This window comes from Cuculus canorus, chromosome 2, assembly GCF_017976375.1.
Source record: "Cuculus canorus isolate bCucCan1 chromosome 2, bCucCan1.pri, whole genome shotgun sequence".
Lineage (NCBI taxonomy): Eukaryota > Metazoa > Chordata > Aves > Cuculiformes > Cuculidae > Cuculus > Cuculus canorus.
The window spans coordinates 134,449,643-134,468,576 of NC_071402.1; the positions used below are offsets into that span (position 1 = coordinate 134,449,643).

At 42.0% G+C, this 18,934-nt stretch overlaps 1 protein-coding gene across 6 annotated transcripts in view; it reads right to left on the bottom strand.

Annotated features, from left to right (window-relative positions):
* Positions 1-18,934, bottom strand: part of DYNC1I1 (dynein cytoplasmic 1 intermediate chain 1) — a 187,495-nt gene that overhangs the window by 21,006 nt on the left and 147,555 nt on the right. For all 6 annotated transcript variants that reach the window (XM_054058344.1, XM_054058348.1, XM_054058345.1 and 3 more), the window contains one exon: positions 3,690-3,830. In XM_054058344.1, the coding sequence (XP_053914319.1) occupies positions 3,690-3,830 (141 nt within the window). The remainder of the gene's footprint in view (positions 1-3,689; positions 3,831-18,934) is intronic.

An 18,934-nucleotide genomic window follows, 5' to 3' on the forward strand; every position in this document is an offset into this window, starting at 1 on the left:
TAAAATTAATTTCGTAACATTTGGAAATGGGTTTCTTCAAACAACAACTAAATGCCACAATTTAGGGGACTAATCCACTAACCGGCTATGTTTTTCAGAAAACTACAGATCAAAGGTATTTGTTTCATATACAAATATACTTAGCATATACTTAAGGCATTGAATTTTCACAAAATCTTTCAGAAGGCTGAAATACATAACTCTCTAGGTCGTTTTCTTTTTTCGGTTCATACAGCATTCTTTCAGTGTTCCACATAAAAATAAGCAGCATGCATGCCGCAGACACAAGATGAAACCCGTGCTTTTTTTCAAAACCCCATGGCTTTTTAAAATCCTATTACTCTTCCGCAAAGCTACCTAACAAAATAAAAAGCAATAATGAAATAGTCTTTAAAAATCTACATAAAAAGCCCTTTCTCCAGTGATATGGAGAGAAATCTAGTCAAATCATTGTATCCTAAAATAGATTTGTCTGCTCTCAGTAGATGCCTATTTTAGACTTCAAAGATAAGATTTTATTTAATAATGGTAGCATTATGTTTTTAAAATCACATTTGAAATACTTTATAAATTCTGTGAAGTTGGTGCTTATCAGATTTTTAACCATTCTGAAAAGAGATTTTAACAGGTAACAGATTAAGAAAATGCAGTCAGAAAAGCCTGCATGATGAGAATATAACTTTTAGTTTTTACTTTTATTGCTTATGTAGTGTCAAAATTTGCTTGCAAATACATCTGTTATCTGTTTCTAGAATTTAATCACTACCTTCACACTTTCAAAGCTAAGGTACAGTATGCAGAAAAACCCCAAGAAACATTTGAATGTGATATAGCATAGCAGAAATAAGCGATTCTGTCAGTTTAATATCAGTTCATTGATAAATAAGACTCATCAATAACCCAGAGACCTTCTCCAATGGTGATCAAAAATGAAATATCACACACATCTTGGTAAGAAGCAGCATTTGGTATCCTGAAACTATCTGCAAACCTCACTATACTGATCTATAAAAATAATATTCAGTTTGCAAAAGAATTAAGGTTATAGGCAATTACTTTTTGCCTTTTAAGTTTTTTTACATTAATTTATCAAATATAAAATAAAATGCAATGACTTTCATTCCTATTACAAAAACCAGTTTCTGCTACCCACAGCTCAACACGAGGCACACAAACACCCTTGTTCCCCTACAGTGAGATTTTGAAAATAATTAGACTGATTAAATCTGTGGTACAGTCGAAAGATTTTAGTTATTTTGACCAGAAAGCATCTAGGTCTCAGGAGAAATGTGTTTAAAAAAAAATAAAATATAGGGAGCAACACTAGTGGAAACAGTGTTCCAGTTCAAATATTTGAAGGTAGCACATTGTAACTAAAACCAGGTATTTTCTTAATTGGTTTTTAAAATAATACCTAGATAATAATGTGGCTTATTTCCCAAATTAAGCAAAACCAGGTCCCATTAGTAACAATCATAGCTAGTTCTTACACAGAGATTTTTATCAATAGCTAACAGTTAAACACATTAATATACCTGTCATTTTCTACTGTCTTCACAAATATTTTGACTTCTCATATCTGACCTCTAAAAGTAATAATGATCTAAAAAATAAGTGTTTCAAGATTCCTTATGACAAAAGCAAAAGTGTTGACAAGGACGTTGTCTTAGCAAATAGCAGTGCAGACTTTAACAGCGTAATCAATTACTGAAATCTTGAAAATTATAAACTAATTATGACCTACCAGATAGAGGGTAAAAGCAAACAACAATCACTTTCAGTTACAGTGTTTAAAAGCGCTCCCAGTTCTCTCTTACAGTGCTATTTTTGTCGCTTCTCCTGCATAACAAAACCTCACATCTACCAGTTTGTCATTTACGGAAATTTTTTAATTTGTTTCATCGATGCTCAGTGAGGAAACCAAATGGTGTTTCTTGCCTCCAGAGACCCAAATTGAATTCTCATAAAAATACAACGCTTGGATACCATGGAAATAATTCTACTCTGATCCTTACATGAGAGCTGATTCTGACCTCTCAGAATGGAAATAATTTGTGAAATCAGCGGTGGCCTTGCATGCAGAAGAAAAGCAGGATATTAATTAGCTTGATTTTTTTTTTCTGATGTTCCTATGTATTTATATGTAAACACACTGAAAATATAACAGCAGTTTTTCACGTACTGCCTTATTATTGATGGGAATGGGATCAAGCGGTCTATACTCACTTCTTGGAAGGAAATTATGGTCTCGTTGAGTTAAATGGCAAAACATCAGTTGATTTCAAGCAGAGCACGGTTTCAGCCTGGTATTTGAGGGGAAAGGGTTATTTCTTTTTTTTTTTTTAGTTCTTAAAATGCTGGGTTTTATGCTCTGTGTTTAAGCCTGCATTAATGAGAACACCTGAAGGATATGTCCCTCCCTTCCCAAAATAAATTCTGAGGAGACTCCTCCTGTATATCCTCCAGCTGTATGTGCTCTAATTAAAAAGGCTGCGCTGCTTCCTGCTCAGAGCACTTCAAAAGGCCTCGCTGCTCCCCTTGACAATGCAGCGCCCAGTGCTGGTTCCTCTTACCTGTCCATGCTTATTTATGGCAAGCACCACTCATTGGAAGCCATAAACTGCGCCTGTGTTTTACTCTGTCTGAAATGTATAGCACGGTTACGTGAAAGGCGTATTAATGATCAAACTAATCTTTGAAAAAAATAAATTGTAAAAAATAGGATGTATGAGGTGGGAAATAGTGCTGCTTGCTCTTCCATATTCTCTCTTTTTTTTTGTTTTTAATAAATAAAAAGAAACTGTCAATTAATATGCGACCTTTTTTTTCGCAGTCTGTTTGTTTTTAATTTTATGTGGCATTAAGGAAAAATATACGAGGCTTCAGCTGTGGAAAAATATTTCAATTCTGTTAAGACTGACCTCAAGTGACATGACAGGTTTTCTCAAAACCGTTTTTGGGGAAAATCAAATCCAGAAAAAAACAGTATAAATGTAAGTCTGCAGAGTTTTTTTAAAAATCTGAAGTAATAAGAGGAAAAGGGGGCGTTTGGCACTTTTAGGACATGGCTTTTTAAAAAATACAGTATTTACCATTCTCAGTCTTTGCAAAAAGCCCTTCGAATAATCTTTTATCACTGAAATTTAAAGGTGTGACATTTCCCAGCGGTTCCCAGCGTTTAGTTAAAAGCGATGGACCGAAAGCACGGGTTTATTTTTTCTTAATGTTTGTGCCTTTCAGTTCCACAGCAAATTTTTTTAAGGAGAAAAAAGGTGAGGGTATAAAATCACACGTAACATGCGAGAGTGGTGCCCTGCTCTTCAAAAACCTCCGCCGGAGCAGCGAGGGAAGAGTTTTGAGTGTCCAGAGGATTCGGAGCAGAGGTTGAACAGGATGGGGATGAAGCCTGGCAGCCGAAGGCGGAAGGTTTAGGGGCGCCTCGGGAGGAGGGGGGAAGGGGCAGCATTCGAACGGGCGAGACGCAGCGCTGCCAAACGGGAGCGCTTGAGGAGCGCACCTTGGAATAAGCGAGGGCAGGAGGCTCTGCCTGCTGGCTGCCTGCCCTTCCCGCCCCGGCAGCGAGCGGGACCTGCCCACGCCGAGCCCCGCAGCTCCCCGGCGTGCGGGCATGCTCCGCCGGCCCGCAGAGGGTGAAGGACCCGCCTCCCAGCGCCGCCGGGCAGCCTCACCTCCGTGTCGTTATTCAGGTTCCACAGATCCAGGCGCCCCATCCCGTCCACGCAGGCGAAGAGCGCGGGATGCACTGGCGACCACATGACATCGTAGACATAGTCGGCATTGTCTTCAAAGGAGTAGAGCGGCTTGTTGTGCTGTAAAGCAGAGAGAAGCATGAAGACTTCGTGGCGCTAGCGCTGCCTGGGGCTGTCTGGCGAGTCTAATTAAAAACTTTGCACATTTACAAAGTGTCATAAAACTTCCCCAGATGAAAGGTCCTCGTGAAGGGTTGGACCGCGCTTTAATGGGGGCAACGACTGTCCGGTGGGATAAAGGAGATGCCCGGCGTGAGGGGTGTGGGACGCGCGGGGGACGGGGCGGGGGGGGGAGCGTGCGGGATGCAGGAGGCAGGAGGCAGGCACCACCGCTCCCTGCCGGCATCCCAGCGGCGTGGGAGGGTGCGGGTTGCAGGCACCACTGCTCCCTGCCGGCATCCCTATGCCGTGGGAGGGTGCGGGATGCAAACAGGCTCCACCGTTCCTGACCAGCATCCCTGTGGAGGGGGAGGATGCGGGATGCAGGATGCAGGCAGGCACCGCCGCTCCCTGCCAGCATCCCAGCGGCGTGGGAGGTTGTGGGATGCAGGCACCACCGCTCCCTGCTAGCACCCCTGTGGCGCGGGCGGGTGCGGGATGCAGGATGCAGACAGGCACCGCCGGTCCTTGACAGCACCCCAGGGAACGGGAACTAAACGAGGTGCGGAAGTGGTGGTGCGGGATGCCGGCACCGCCGTGCCCGTGATCTCTCCCACTCCCGGCCGGCACCCTGGCGGCGGGGAAGGATGCGGGGAGGTGGCAGTGCGGGATGCTGGATGCAGGCACCACCCGGCCGGCATCCCGAGGAAGGATGCGGGGAGGCGGCGCTGCTCGCAGGCTGCAGGCACCGCCGCGGTCGCTCCGGGCAGGCGGTGCGGTCCCCTCCTGCCACCTAGCGGCGTGCGGGGCTCCCCCCGCGCATCCCCGGCCCCGCTCCCTGCCCGCAGCCCGGGGTGTCGCCTCCAGCAGGCGGGAAGTCGGAGGGAAGTTAGGAAGTAAAGCAGGAATACGGCCTGATTGTCCATCATGAATTATTCATCGCATCTGCCTCGTCTAATTTTTGCATAATGGCTTCGCTAATCCCCGATCAATTAATGGAAAATGAAATTTGAATGATAATGAAAACTCCAGAGATGAAAGACATTAAGTATTCTCGTGGCTCGTGACAGAAATCTAAACAATGGGACCTCTCGAGGGTCTCCCTGCTTCCCCCGGCAGCTGCCTGGGAGCCTCCCGGGAAGCGGGAGCTGGGACGAGCGCCCGGGGAAGAAAAGATCCCTCGGGGTGGCTGCCCCGGTACACCCCCAGTCATCAGAGCTCCGTCCTGTCCCTCTGGAACGCAGCCTCTTTCATCTTACAAAAGAAATCTGCCAGGCATCATGTAGCCGGGAATGTTTTTTTCCAGAAAGTGGAGCAGCTGATTGCAATTATTATATCACTTTTCTTGTGTAATATTATTAATTCTGAACAATAAAGCAATCCATTTAATCTCTCCAGTTTTGTTTTTTGACCCTGCACGCAGCTTCGTTTGATTCTGGGGCTGCAACGCTGCGACTCAGGATGTGGACGAGGGGCTACGCGCACAAATCTCTGCATTCACACGGCACGGTTATTGCAGTATTGCACTGCAAATAATTCAGAACTATTTCTGTTTATCACAGGTACTGCGAAAAACTGTACAAAGGATCCAGAGATTTAATTACATGACTTCGCCCTTTGGAAAGATAATGAAAATACAAAGGGATCAGGTTCCATATGCCAGTATTTCCGATACTTGAATTAATGAAATACTTCGAATGATTATAGGATCGGCTCCCAAATTTTCATAACTGGCCTAATGTTCTTTGTGCATTTCCTAACAACAGCAAACATTTTGTTTTGTGTGACAATAAAATTAAATTACAGCTTGAGCTTATTACCTCAAATTTATATAACATTTTTATTTCTTTTCCAAAGCTGGAGTTTTGCAAAAGTAAAGGAAAAGGACTACAAGAATATTTTCTTACCTAAACAAACTTTTGTTCTCCAAACACATGTATCTGCTTAGCATATTATCAGTACCAGTGGAGTTACTTACACGTGTTAATGGAATTACTTACATGCCTGTGCTAACGCGTTTGCAGGGTTGAGGGCAAAACGGAAGACTAAGCTTTTGCAGAGGCAGAGGTATTTCACAGGGAATTTCAAAGCAAACCTCTTCAGCTGTGAGCTGGGAAATAGCATTGAAAGTGGGCCACAATGCCTATCTGCGGTATTTTGCATTTTCACTGAAAACATCTAATTTAGGTTCAAATACATCAACTGTCTAAATGCTTAAGAAATGGACATTGAACACAATAGTGAAAGGAAAGGAAAGGAAAGGAAAGGAAAGGAAAGGAAAGGAAAGGAAAGGAAAGGAAAGGAAAGGAAAGGAAAGGAAAGGAAAGGAAAGGAAAGGAAAGGAAAGGAAAGGAAAGGAAAGGAAAGGAAAGGAAAGGAAAGGAAAGGAAAGGAAAGGAAAGGAAAGGAAAGGAAATCTGGCCAACTGCTAGGTGGCTGGTATTTTTCTTATTCATTGGAAATGTGCTGCGCATATAGCAAGCACTTCAACACTCAATGTCACGGGAGAAGTAACAAAATTCCACAGAAATAAGACAACTATTAAGATATCAATCAATCAATTTAGGACAGGTTTCAATCAGCATTTCCTTTTTGTCAACGTATCAAAAGTTTTGATCTGAATTTTGAGTGTGACACTTCTTTAAATGCTCTTTTTAGTTCTGCCAGCTTGTTTTCCGATTCCTGCCTAGGCATTAGAAGGAACAGTCAGGAGATTTGGTTCTAGGCTATATCTTGCTGTTCACATGCCGTATGGTCTCTGTCCAATAGCTTTAGCTGACGTGCATCAGCTTCCCTGTTAGCAAAATAAAAACACTTTCAGAGTGCTGGTATTTGAGGTGAAAAGCATAGCAGCTATGCATTGTGTATTGCCTTGACCAAAACAGTGGAAATATTTAGTCAGATAGGAAGTCAGAGGGAAAATCTGGACAGCAGTGATAATAGAGCTTTTGAGGAAGATCTCAGACATGCAAGGATTGAGACACAAATGAATGGAGATGAATGGAGCACTGTAAGGAAATAATAAATGGCAGCTTGTGAGCAGCTCAAGCAAAAGGCAAGATCAACTGCAGTGTGATTGGAGAAATAGGGAGAAAGAACGCTGATACGGCACCGCCAGACCGTGGTGATGGAGCTGAGCTGGAGCCTTTATAGTGCCCCAGTGTATCTGCCCTCCCAGCTTGAATTGCCTGCAGTGGGGGAAAATATAGTATTTCCCACGCTGTGCCGTTTGTCTTGCACCCTTTAACTAGACAAGAACATGACATTTGCATCAGACGGGGCTGGCGGTCCCTCTTGTTTCAGTAGTAACAGTGAGTGAGTGACTTTTCTTAAAAGCTGACATTTCATCCTGGTCTGATTTTGCCCATCCTGGTCTGATTTTGCCCACCAAAAGCAGTTATGTTGATTTCATTGCGAAGACAGGATTTGTAAGGTTAAGTGTATATATAAATGTTTGCAGGAATTCCCAACTGTAAGCCTGTTAAGCAAGGGCCTGGACCTGCAGATTCTTTTAATGTAAGGATTTATGAGTAAGGACCAGTATCAACCACTTTTAGAAAATGCTGAAATGTGGAACCATGTAAGGGTCACTTTAAAGCAGTTTTAAATTACAGACACTTACACAATCTATAACTACCATATGGCTATTATTATAAAACAACTGAAATTTAAACTTGATGAGATTTCATTCTTAAATATCAACCTACTCTGTTATTCAGTAGAACAGAAGAAACTTATCTGCAGACAAACTTGTGCCAAATCTACTTATTACTTAAAAAAGAGAGTTTTCGGTGAAAAGGTGGCCCTACTGCATCAGTGGCCGTTTTGCCATTATTTCAATAGGACGGAATTTGAGTATTTAGTGGGAAAAGTGAAAAAGCCAATTCCAAGACACGTGGTTTTGTCTCATTCTTTTAAGTATGTTGTCAAAATCTATTGTTCATCCTCAGTGTTTGTATATGGGCACTGTTTAAAAGAACAATGCAGAAAGAACATTTTAAATACATGAGAGCTGTCAAGGAATTAGCACTTGTCTATGAAATAAGAAACTAACCTAAGTAAATACTACATATTTACATAAAAGTGCTCTTTTTTTTCCAAATATAAATTTGACCAGTCTATTCCACTTCTTATTTGCATAGAAGAATTTTCTTTAATCCAGGAGGCGCCACACATAAAGTAGCTAATTATCCATATAAAGGAATGTATACATATCCACAGGTTTTAACTAGCATCTGACTTCTGAAAAGCCATGGAAAAAGCTATTGGCTTTGCCTGTTTCATGAAAGGAGCGTTTCAGAGGTTGGCACTATTTCTGTGAGTGTCAGCTCCACCTAAAGGTACTTCCCTAGGCTGTACCTGCGGCAGTACAGATGTGTGATGATACCACATACTCTGTTGTCTCCCCTTCTTTCTTTCCATTCCGTTGTCTTCCATTCTAAAGACAATAAGCCAAACCCATACTTCCGGCTCACACCGTATTAACAACAGCCATGAGTGTTGTGAGGTATTATAAGTCAACTCAAGCTAATTTGATTTTTCTAGGTGTGCAGCAAATCTGACATTCATTAGTCCTTGGCATAGAAACTTTCCAAACAAGGTGATGTGTTTGCTTAGGCTCAAGCTCCAGTTCCTGGGCACTTGGAAAGAGCAGAGCCAGAGCAGTCCTGAACAGAGTGGCTGCTCTTGGGTCTTGAACAAACCAGGGAATAGGGGGTTGGAACTAGATGACTTTTAAGGGCTCTTGCAACCAAACCATTCTACGATTCTATGAATTTGGGCCTTATGGGACCAAAATGCTATATAAATAGCCTTTATTCATTGAAAGAAAACAAAGCCCCCCCCCCCGCAAAAGTATCAAAGCAAGACATATCTTCCAGCATAGATAACATATAAGGAAGTGAAACTCTGCTGTCTTTATTTAAAGCAAGTGTTATGGCGTCACACTGATCAGACGGATGCAAAAGAGACAAGGGTAGGGCACAGCTTCTGAGACTTCCACTCAGGTTAGGATCTAAGCTCTTTTGCTGTTTTTCTAGACCCTAGCTGCTAGGCCCAATCTTCTCACCTCTCACCTTGAGAGAGACATCTTTCTATGCTGAGTCCAGGCTCATCTTTTCCTTTCTGACCCTGTCAGTTAGTCAGGCCATCCCAAAAGATACAGACAGCATAAGCAGAAACTGAAAGCTGCTGGGAATTTTTAAGCAAATACTCAAATCAGCTTTACTCTGGTCTTGACCTTTCCTCCTTCAATGGTCTCCTTCCCAGGACACCAGCTGTTAGATGTTTGAGGTTACTTCTTGTGGTGGGGAATAAGTCCTCTGCTGTGCTCTACTGCTTTTGTTAGCCTTCGTGTTCTCTTTGTATGTAGTCACGGAGGCCCTGTTTTTCATTCAGACTGATTAAACACCAAGGGAGTTTTGCCAGCTCTGGACTCCCATGTTTCTCCCAAGTCTGTTTTCTAATAGCTATGATAATTTAGGGTAATCCAATAGTTCCTACTTTAACATTCTATTTATGGGACTTGACTTGGTTCAGACTATGCTAGATTTTAAAAGCTACAGCAATGCTAGGAACTGTTATAAGATGCTATAAATCAGAGGTGCTAGTTGCAGATACATCCCTGGTGGCACAGCAGAGCCTGTCTGCATTCTCTCTGAAGGGTATCATTATCCCACAGACCCCAATCCCATGCAACTCACAATTTGCAGTCTGCTCCACTTTTTCCAGAACTAGCCAGACCTTCAAGGATGGCAATGAGAAAGCAAAAAGGGGATGTGTATGCTTGTCACCTTTAGCCACCAAATGTCACTGGCTAACTGAGGTGCCCTAAACTGAGTTCCAAGAGTAACAACTCCTTTACCTATCTTTAAATTCCTCCTGGCAGTCAGATTCAGTGCTGAATCACAGATGAGCCCCTGGGGCTGAATGGACATTTCACTGGGCTATGACCTATGTACGTGTTGTGTCATCTCATTGTCAGATGATTATTAGGTCACTGAATCAAGTCTAAACTATATTTTTGGGCAAGGGAACAGATTTCATTTTTAGATTCAGTAGCAACAGGGAGAAAGAAATGAATGTGGAAATGATCCCTACTCTCTTCACAGCTCTGTTTTGTTTAAGTACTGTAGTGTTACTATGCTGATTGCTTTTTGGCATGCTAAAAGTTGCAGACAGTCAAGGCAGAAAACTGTTCACTTTAGGAAATGATTGTTCTTGCAGAGATGCTGAAACTGTTGCCTCTCTTAATTGCCAATAACAAAAGGAAATCCAATATTTTTGCGTAAACATGTGGGAATTATTATAGATGGAGGAGGGGACAAGGGTGAGACTGAAAGACCAAGTCTGGAGATAACATGATGATTACATTTTTGTGGTTTCCTTCAAAGTCAAAGCGTCACGGGTGAACATACAAGAAGGAAGCAAAGGAAAAAAGATTTGATGATTGGCAAAGGCGGTTTTAATGAGAACTGATCTTAATGTCTTATACTGTGGCATGGAGAAAAAAACCAAAAGAACTTAGGAAGTCAGACATCATCTGACTTCTGGGAGCGTCAGAAAGTCAGACAGCAGAGCTTTTGGGGTCTGTGGAGATAGCCTGGAAGCTATACTGACAGGTAAACTGCTTATTTGGTTAATGCTCCTTAACTGTTTTAAGTCCTCTGCAGAGATGCAACACCTTCAGGCTGTGCTGCTAGACTTCAATTGCTCACTTTGGTCTTCCAGCCCTCTTCTGTCCTGCCTTTCCACTTACTTAATAATGGAAAGAGACCTTTTTACTTTCTGAAGAAAAAAAGCAGAACACATGGCATTCCTCTTCACTGCTGCATATTAGTTGAGGAGCTATTTTCAGTGAGTTTGAGATAAATGTGTATTACTTGATGTCTAATGTAAATTGAAATTAATTAAAGATAAGACACTTGCTTGCCACAGATGAACTTTACAGACATCAAAAGGTATGTAAGGCCTTGAAGCTCTACAAAATAGGCTTAAGGAAGCTTTTATGAGGAAGCTAATATGCAGTCTGGGTTATAGTGAGGCACCAGGGAGGACAGTATTCCCCAGGTCACTTTTCTCTCCAATTTCTACTGGCCAGCGTGGTGTATACCTGTTTCTGCATTTTAGATCATCCAGTTTCACGCCCAGTCTGGAGCCCCTCTTACCCCTCAGCTGCAAGAGTTGTGCCTACAGGTTTCCACTGCTTGAGGTTTAATACCTTCTCCTCTACTTGGCCACATCAAACTGGATGCAGCGTGGATGGCAACAGCGGAGAAGCCTGTACAGGTATTTTCCATTTGTTCTGTATTTCCTCAGACTGCTGACTTAATCATGAAATGCTAATCAAGTTTTCCACCTTTTATTTAAAACATGCTTTAAGCAAGCCAGCCCTTCTTCCTACCCTACTAACTCTGCATTTCACTCATAAGATTTCTTCAGAATGACTATAATTTTCTTTAGGGATTTCTACCTACTTTTAAAGATGGCTCAATTTCTTCTCTTAAGAAGCTCAAAACACCACAGGAGGTCTTACTGTCCCTGCCTAGAAAACTGATTCACATTTTCTGTAGCTCATACTCCTGCCTCTATACTACTGTATTCCTGGATTTTTTTTCAGAGAACCATTTGGGGACTTGCTGAGAAATACGAGCCAGGTATGCTTTTGCTAGACTGATGGAAGAACCACCAAATCCTGGCCAGAGGCAACACTGAAGAAGGGCATAGTGTTCTACCTCCAGCTGTCACTCCCAGTTTATATCCCATATAGGTGGGATAAGGAAGCAGAGCTGGAGAGCAAGTGGGATGTGTTGGGAGAAGCTGGGTCACTGTGCTTGTGCTCTCCCGTCATGCAGGAGAGGCAGTGGCATGCACTTGCATCCTGAGCCTACTCCTGTTGGAGTCGGTGGGACTGGTGTCCTTGCTTCCGGGCCTCACGTTGCTACAGGGAGGTAGTTAAGCTCAGACTGTGAGGTGTGGAGGGGAGCAGGATAATGTCGCTGTGGTTTCAAGGAGTTGCTTCCCATCCCTCTGACTCTGATGGGAACATTCAGCATGAGACCCCTGAAAATTCACTTTTTCTTTTTAATGGAAAATGTTGCTTCATCACAGGGTACCCAGCCCAGCGTTGCTTGTGGACTCGGCAGATCACCAGGCTTTCAAATGACTCTGCTACTGCAGTTCGAGCTGCTGGGGAGCACAGGCAGGAGCACGGGGAACACTGCAAGATGGCTGAAATGGCCTGATGCTACAGAACTGTCTGCTGAGCAGTCCAGATTAATATTTGTAGCTGCTGCCATCAGGATGCCTGCAGCAGAGCTTTCATGGGTCAGCAAGCAATGGTTTTGAAGTGAATTATTACTGAATACAACTCCATCTTGAGGGATTTTGAATACAGTTCCTATTTCTTTTACTGATAACAAAAGTCTCACACATAGCAGAGAAAGGATGGCTGCATGAAGCAGGTGGGGGAAAATTTCCATTCAGGAAGAAGTCCTGGGTTTTATATATCGATAATTTTCCTAAAATGTTTCATCATTACATTTGAGCCTGGTCCTTCAGCATAATTCTGCAACAGAACAATCAGTGGGAGGTTTGCATTTCGATTTCGGGGGGAAAAAAAGAATCAAGACTTTGTTTTGTACAGATTATATGAGCTCCTGAATTCCAGTTCTGCTTTCCATGTGCAAATAAAGCTTTCACAGGCTACAGCTGGATTTATGTTAGGGTTTTCTGAAATAAGAGTTTAGCCCACTGAGTTTTTCAGATCAGGCTCAGTATTTTAGATGACTGTTTTATTTTCATGTGTGTATGTTCCATTGTGCCATTCTTCACAAAATGTTTCACAAAGAAGCAGCGTAATTCACGTGCGTAAATGAAGTCTGTCAGCCAGCTGAAGAATATTTTCCTATCACTTTTCAAGTATGGCTACACTGAAAACCAAAATCATGAGAAACATTTCATATGAAGAACTTGGGGCGGATTTCAAGCCACCTGACTTCACTTTGGTTTTTGCTCTTTAAAATTACCTAGAAAATACCATAGTCTTCTTTTTTGTACAGCTGGATGAGCGCCAGACCTCTGGCTCCAGAGGTAAAGGGCAAAAACTAAAAAAAATCCTGTCTGAACAGGCAACTCCACCCTCTTCCCCAAGTCAGTTTGGCCTTTTGACAGAAAGTGAGCTCTGAAGCAAATTCATTCATTGCCTTGTTTTTGGACAAAACTCAAGATTCTGAACTCACACCACAGAGAGACTGTTTCCATGAAATCCAGCACGCTATTTTGCCACTCTTTGTCTTTCCCTATAATCAGATAAAATTAGCATTTGGACAGTGATTAATCAGATTAATCATTTTAATTGCTTTTATCAAAGATAAAAGCCTGCACTGGAAATGCAATGTTGTCAAAGGAAGGTGATTGCCTTATGAGCAGAGTCAAGAAGCAGCTCTGTATTGTAATGCAGCAGTGGGGGGAACCATTCTAGCCAGATATCCAAAATAAGAAGGTTTAAATCATCCCCTGAGCAAGATGTCTGAGCCCCATCAAAATCAGTGGGAGGGAGGGATTAGTAAGGAATTCCACGGAGACAAGAAAATAGGGAGAACTGTCTGTATTCGGTTGATCTACTCCCAAAATAGATGAAAGTTTCATTCTCCCTCACAGCACATAATTTCTTTTCCTTTTTTTTTTCTTCTTGATGTTATTTTTTATGCCTCCCTAAATGCTCTAGTCCCTTTTGAGATCACCCACTGTGGTACTAGAGACTGAAGAAGATTGCATCCAGATTCAGTTGGGTGGTAGGGGCAGAAAGACAGAGCTCCCATAGTTTGACACCCCCATAGTTTGGTTTAGCATCTGGTCAGAGCACATCTTGACTTTCTTCTGCTCATATCTTAGCTTTATTGACTGCAGAATAGCTTATTTAGACTATTTAGACTTAGCTTTACTGACTGCAGAATAGCTTATCTTAGCTTTATTGACTGCAGAAGGTATAGATGTGCTCCTCTGGTGTTGGATAGAAAGACTGATCCCTTACTGGTAATGGTTTAGGAGAAGCCAGAATAAGAAGACAGACCCAGGAGCTCAAAAGTGCTGCCACATCTGCCAATTTAGATATGACCCAAGACTGTCATATGCAAGAAAGCCATAAGAAGCTCCAACAGCTGATTATCTAAAGCTGCCAGACATGGGCTCCTGTGCAGTCAGTGGTGGGAAGTAATGGTGGTACCTTTGAGAGATGTCTAATGTATGCATTGCAATTACTTCTTTGCAGTGGCTGCATAAGAAGCCAAATTATGGACACCCTAAATAATAAAGGATCGGATCCAGGAGGACCCAACTTCACATGCAGTAAGAACAATCTAAAATGCCTCATGTGTTAATGTAAGCAGACTGACTATGGTCCAAAGGATTTAGGAAAGCTTAGAAAATAACATTAAGAATGACCAGATTCAAGATTGAAAGCAGTGTTACTTCATAAATTTCACTAAGTCCAGCTCTCATCTACACTTATATGTGTAAGATAACATATGTGAGTAACCTCTGCATTTCACCAGTCAATTTTGTTGTTGGAGACCAGTCTGATCCTGTTATAAACTGGAGAAATAGGGCTGGCCCCAAGTGGACAAAACTGGTTTTCATCAAGAAGCGTCAGCACATTAAAATCAAAGCTTTACTCCGAGAAGATCCTGCTTTGAGTGAAACCAGAGTTGTTCATAGGCACAAGATACAGCTCAGAGCAAAATGGCAAGATCATCACAGCAATTCCTCCCCTTCGGGAAGACACATGTTCCGGTCCCACTCAGGCAAACCTTTGCAGTGTGGCTTGGTGCCCAAACCACTAGCTTACAGGATATTCTCATGGAGCTCCTACACTCTTCATAAATAATTGTATGTTCACTGGAACAGGAACATCTTCCATAAGGTGGGGGATTGCTATACAGCATTAACCACTAACATCAGTGTCTGTAATCTGTGATCCTCCCTAATCACCTGCCGTGGGACCTCACTAAATCAAGTCATTAACTACTGCATTTCCAATTACAGTTAAAACCATTTTCATGAGGGAGAGTTCACCAAGTTGTTGTAACAGTTCACTAAGTTTCCTGTCTTTCTATCATGACTACACGTTTGAGCACATTTCTCTGTGGATCTTAAACTTCAGGCAACGCTGTCTATAACACAAGAGGCTCTCACTCACCCGGTTAATGTGATTGAAGCTATGCTAGAAAAAATCTGAGACAGTAACCAGATACCTTGCTACACTGTGTTTTTAATGTAAAATATAGTAAATTTTTAATCTTAAAAAAGCTGACAACCTGACCCTGTTATTTTAGTAAAATTTAACAGTTATTGGTGAATGCAATCCACATAATTGTGTGATGCTATGATTCATTCTGTGACACCATTTTACATCACAGTAAGTTTGGTCTTTCAAGTTGATTTTATCAGGTCCTATTAGCAAGACTTTTGGAGAAGAGGACTGGGAAGGTAGGGGGTACCTGCCCCTAGCAACACCGCCACCACCTGCTTCTTTGCATTGTTCAAGTGATAGGCTTCAGTGAGGAGACAGTGTTCAGCCTCTAGACCAAATTAAAACCACTGGAATTTGAAGTTATATACTGATAGGGAGGTATGAAAGTGCAAGATAAAATAATTTACTTCAAGAGTCAGGAGGACTGTGTCATACCAAGATAATCAGCAAGTGGAAGGGCATAAGATACTGAGGGTACAGAAATGTACATGAAGGCACATAGCATAGAAATGTGAATTCTGCTGTTTAAAATGTGGTTTCTCAAAAAGCACAACAGACTGCAGACTGGAACAACACAAGACACCAAAAAAAGAAGAACATGTGAAGACCATAAGAAAGAGAAGACAGAGGAGATGAACTAGGAAGGAACTATCACTGATGCACATGCTAGAAAGTCAAAACTGAGCACGGATATAAAAGTAGGTAGTTTATCATCAAAAGAACACGTCCTCTGGCTCAATTAGTCCTTTCTAATGGTTATGTGTTGGTCCTACTACCAGTCTGCTCACCTCTGCCCCTTTTTCTTGTTATGGCACTCACCACTATAACATAACATTAGGCAAAGAGGGAGATAAGCATGCATGGGGATACAGCAATGCTGTCACAGTTATTCCAATCCTTTCTTGTCAACTGCCCATCTGAGCACCACTTAGGCAAGAGGCAAGATGAGAAAAACAGTCCTCAGCAACTCTGCTTAATGGAAGGATAAGAGAAAAAAGGAGACACATAAAGGATGAAAGACCTAACAAAATCCAGCTCCCCATCCAGACCGTTATTAACTCCCCTAGCAGGAAACAAGTCATCTTCTAGACTTTAGCTGAAACTAGCTTATGTTTTGGCATGCTTTAACAGTTCCAAGCTAGCTCCTGTCCCTTGACACAATGTCTAAAAATTCACACTCCAAACAGCAATTGCTGTAATAATAACAATACTTACATTTCATTATTTAACCTCATGCTATTCATTCATGAGGATTAGTGCTTAATTAATTACCAACACTTAGCATTTCCACTTAGCATTTTACCTCTTCAAAGCATCGTACAGACAATACCTAATTAAGGGCAGAGCTCCACAGAGGCTTCACATCAGGACTTCCCTGTGATAGCTCTGCACCCAAGACTTGCTTACACGGTGTACCATGAATTCAAGTTCAAAGCCCTGTTGGCTTCATCAGGAACCAGGTAATGCCCTGGCTATCAAGTGACTATCGTTGTAAATTCCTCTTCTTTTCCTGTTGCTTCTGGTTGCTTACTGTTCACCCAGGGATCTAATTATTGGATAATGTGATAGGTGATAATGTGAACCTCGAATTAGTGTTATCTACTAAACCTTCATTCTTCTGTCAATGAAAACCTTATCCTCAGTCACCTGGTTGAACTGCTTTTAGATAGAAAATATGTTAAACACAAAACCAGACTATAAAGTGTCAAGACAGAGTTTTTAAGGGAGATAGTGCCTTCAATCCATCAGTCAAATGCCTGCTATGACAATGCCTTTCTTGTAAACACCCCAGGGTGCTACACAACATCGATAGACAGTATAAACACAGAGCTTTTATGGTTCACTTTACAATTGGACATAGACTCTGAACCTGTGAAAGAGAAATAAATTGAATTTCAAGACCAAAGAGGATAATGTGCACAGGATTAAGGAGACAATGCTGGTAGAAGCAGAAAAGTAATACGGCATTGGATGCTGATAGAGAGATTAAATTTACAAATAAGAAGTTAAAGGAATAAACCAGTTTTGAATAAACTCTTATAAATCAGCAGTAGCACTCAATCCTTCACATCAATCCACTCTTTTTTTTCAGAGAATCAGACATGCTAATGGGTTTATTCAAAACCCACTGATTGACTGGGCCCTGACTAGGAGCACTGAACAACGAGAGCTCTAAATGTGTAACAGCTCCAGTCAAGAGACTCATCCAGACAGTATGGAAAGAAAATTCTGCAGGAGTCAAATTAGAAGAAAAAGAAAACATTCATCACAGTTCAAGAACTTGTCTCAGAGGATGTCTTCACAGGGCAGCGGCTGGGGCTGCTGCTGCTCAAACTTGCTCCAGAAGAAAGCAAGAGAGCCAATACAGCTACGAGGCTTCCAGCTCTGAGTGGTGCTGTGGTGTGTCACATGCACGTCACAGCTCACATCAGCTAGGTCAAACAGCTTTCTCAGGAAGCCCCTCTTGCCAGATGAGCCACAGCTTGATAGATACTAGAAATTTAGATGATTTGGTTCTCTGAAAACCAACTGTTTTGAACAGAATCTGACCTAACCATTTTGGCACTGAATTATTCCACAAGGATAACTGTGTACTGCTAACTGCAGTGCCTTTGTGTCCAAAATATACTGTGTTAGTGTTACTGCAAACTTCTGAAATCTCAGGAGTTTAAAATAAAAAAAAAATTATTATCCCTAATATAATTATCCTTGTTATTATCCCTTAATATAATTTCATTTAAGCTGCAGATGGATGAGACCCTTACTGCAATATTCAACCTCAAGCTGAGGGTCAGATACTCATCCCAGACGTTTCTCGACATGCATGTTTGGAATTCAGTACCTGCCTTTCATCCTTCCCCCTAGTCCCCACAAATTCTTTCCCCTACACTTAACTTCAACTTCTACCCTCCAATGTTCCCTTGCCACCCATTACCACTGTCCAGGACTCCTTTATCTCTGACACCAAACAGCCTAGCCAGCCTCAACCAGCTAACACCTAAACTCTCCATCATCTGGTTCTCCTTTCTAACGGTTACCACCTAGGGTCCATCCCAGCCTGCCCACAATCATTCCCAGGACCACATCCACATTGGTTGAGGCTGGGTCTACTGATGTATGTGGTTACATGCAAATTAGGTAAATGATGCACCTTTCTTACAACAAGTTTCGTGAAATGTAACACTCAAGACAAAAGCATCAGCAGTGGTCACTGTTGATTAGAAAAGATATCTGTTAATTAGCATGCACAATGGATTAGGCCATTAAAAAATGCATTGTGAAACCACTATGGAGGCTGATTTAAGTTACTCTCTTGGTAACTGTGCTTCTGTTTTCAGTGCAAAGCCTGTCACATGATCACTTTTGTCTTTACATTTGCTATGCATCTGTCCTAGCATCTCCAAGCCCTGATATCTTGGGGGAACCCACGCTGAGATACTTCCTGACTGGGGTCAGCTGCCAGTACTGGAACTCTGCTGGGTACACCTCAAGATGGGAACCAAACGCAGGCATAAAAACACAGTTAAGACGAAAGCCTGGCATTTGGAAGGCAGTTCTCTGCTCTGATGTATGACAAAAGTAGGACATTTAGATGATTTATCTAATGAGAATTTTACCTCTTGTTGTCTTGTTTTACTCAGCACAATGAAATGGGTTATTCTGTTTAATCTCTCCCACAGTTTTTACTCATGCTGTCATTACCCTACATTCCTACAGTTCTATGGGCTGTTTGGGCTTAAAGGTTTGCAGGATTGTGTACGCATTTCCGTTGTTCACAGTGTTCTTCCTTTAGGAGGTCATGTGGACATGTCCA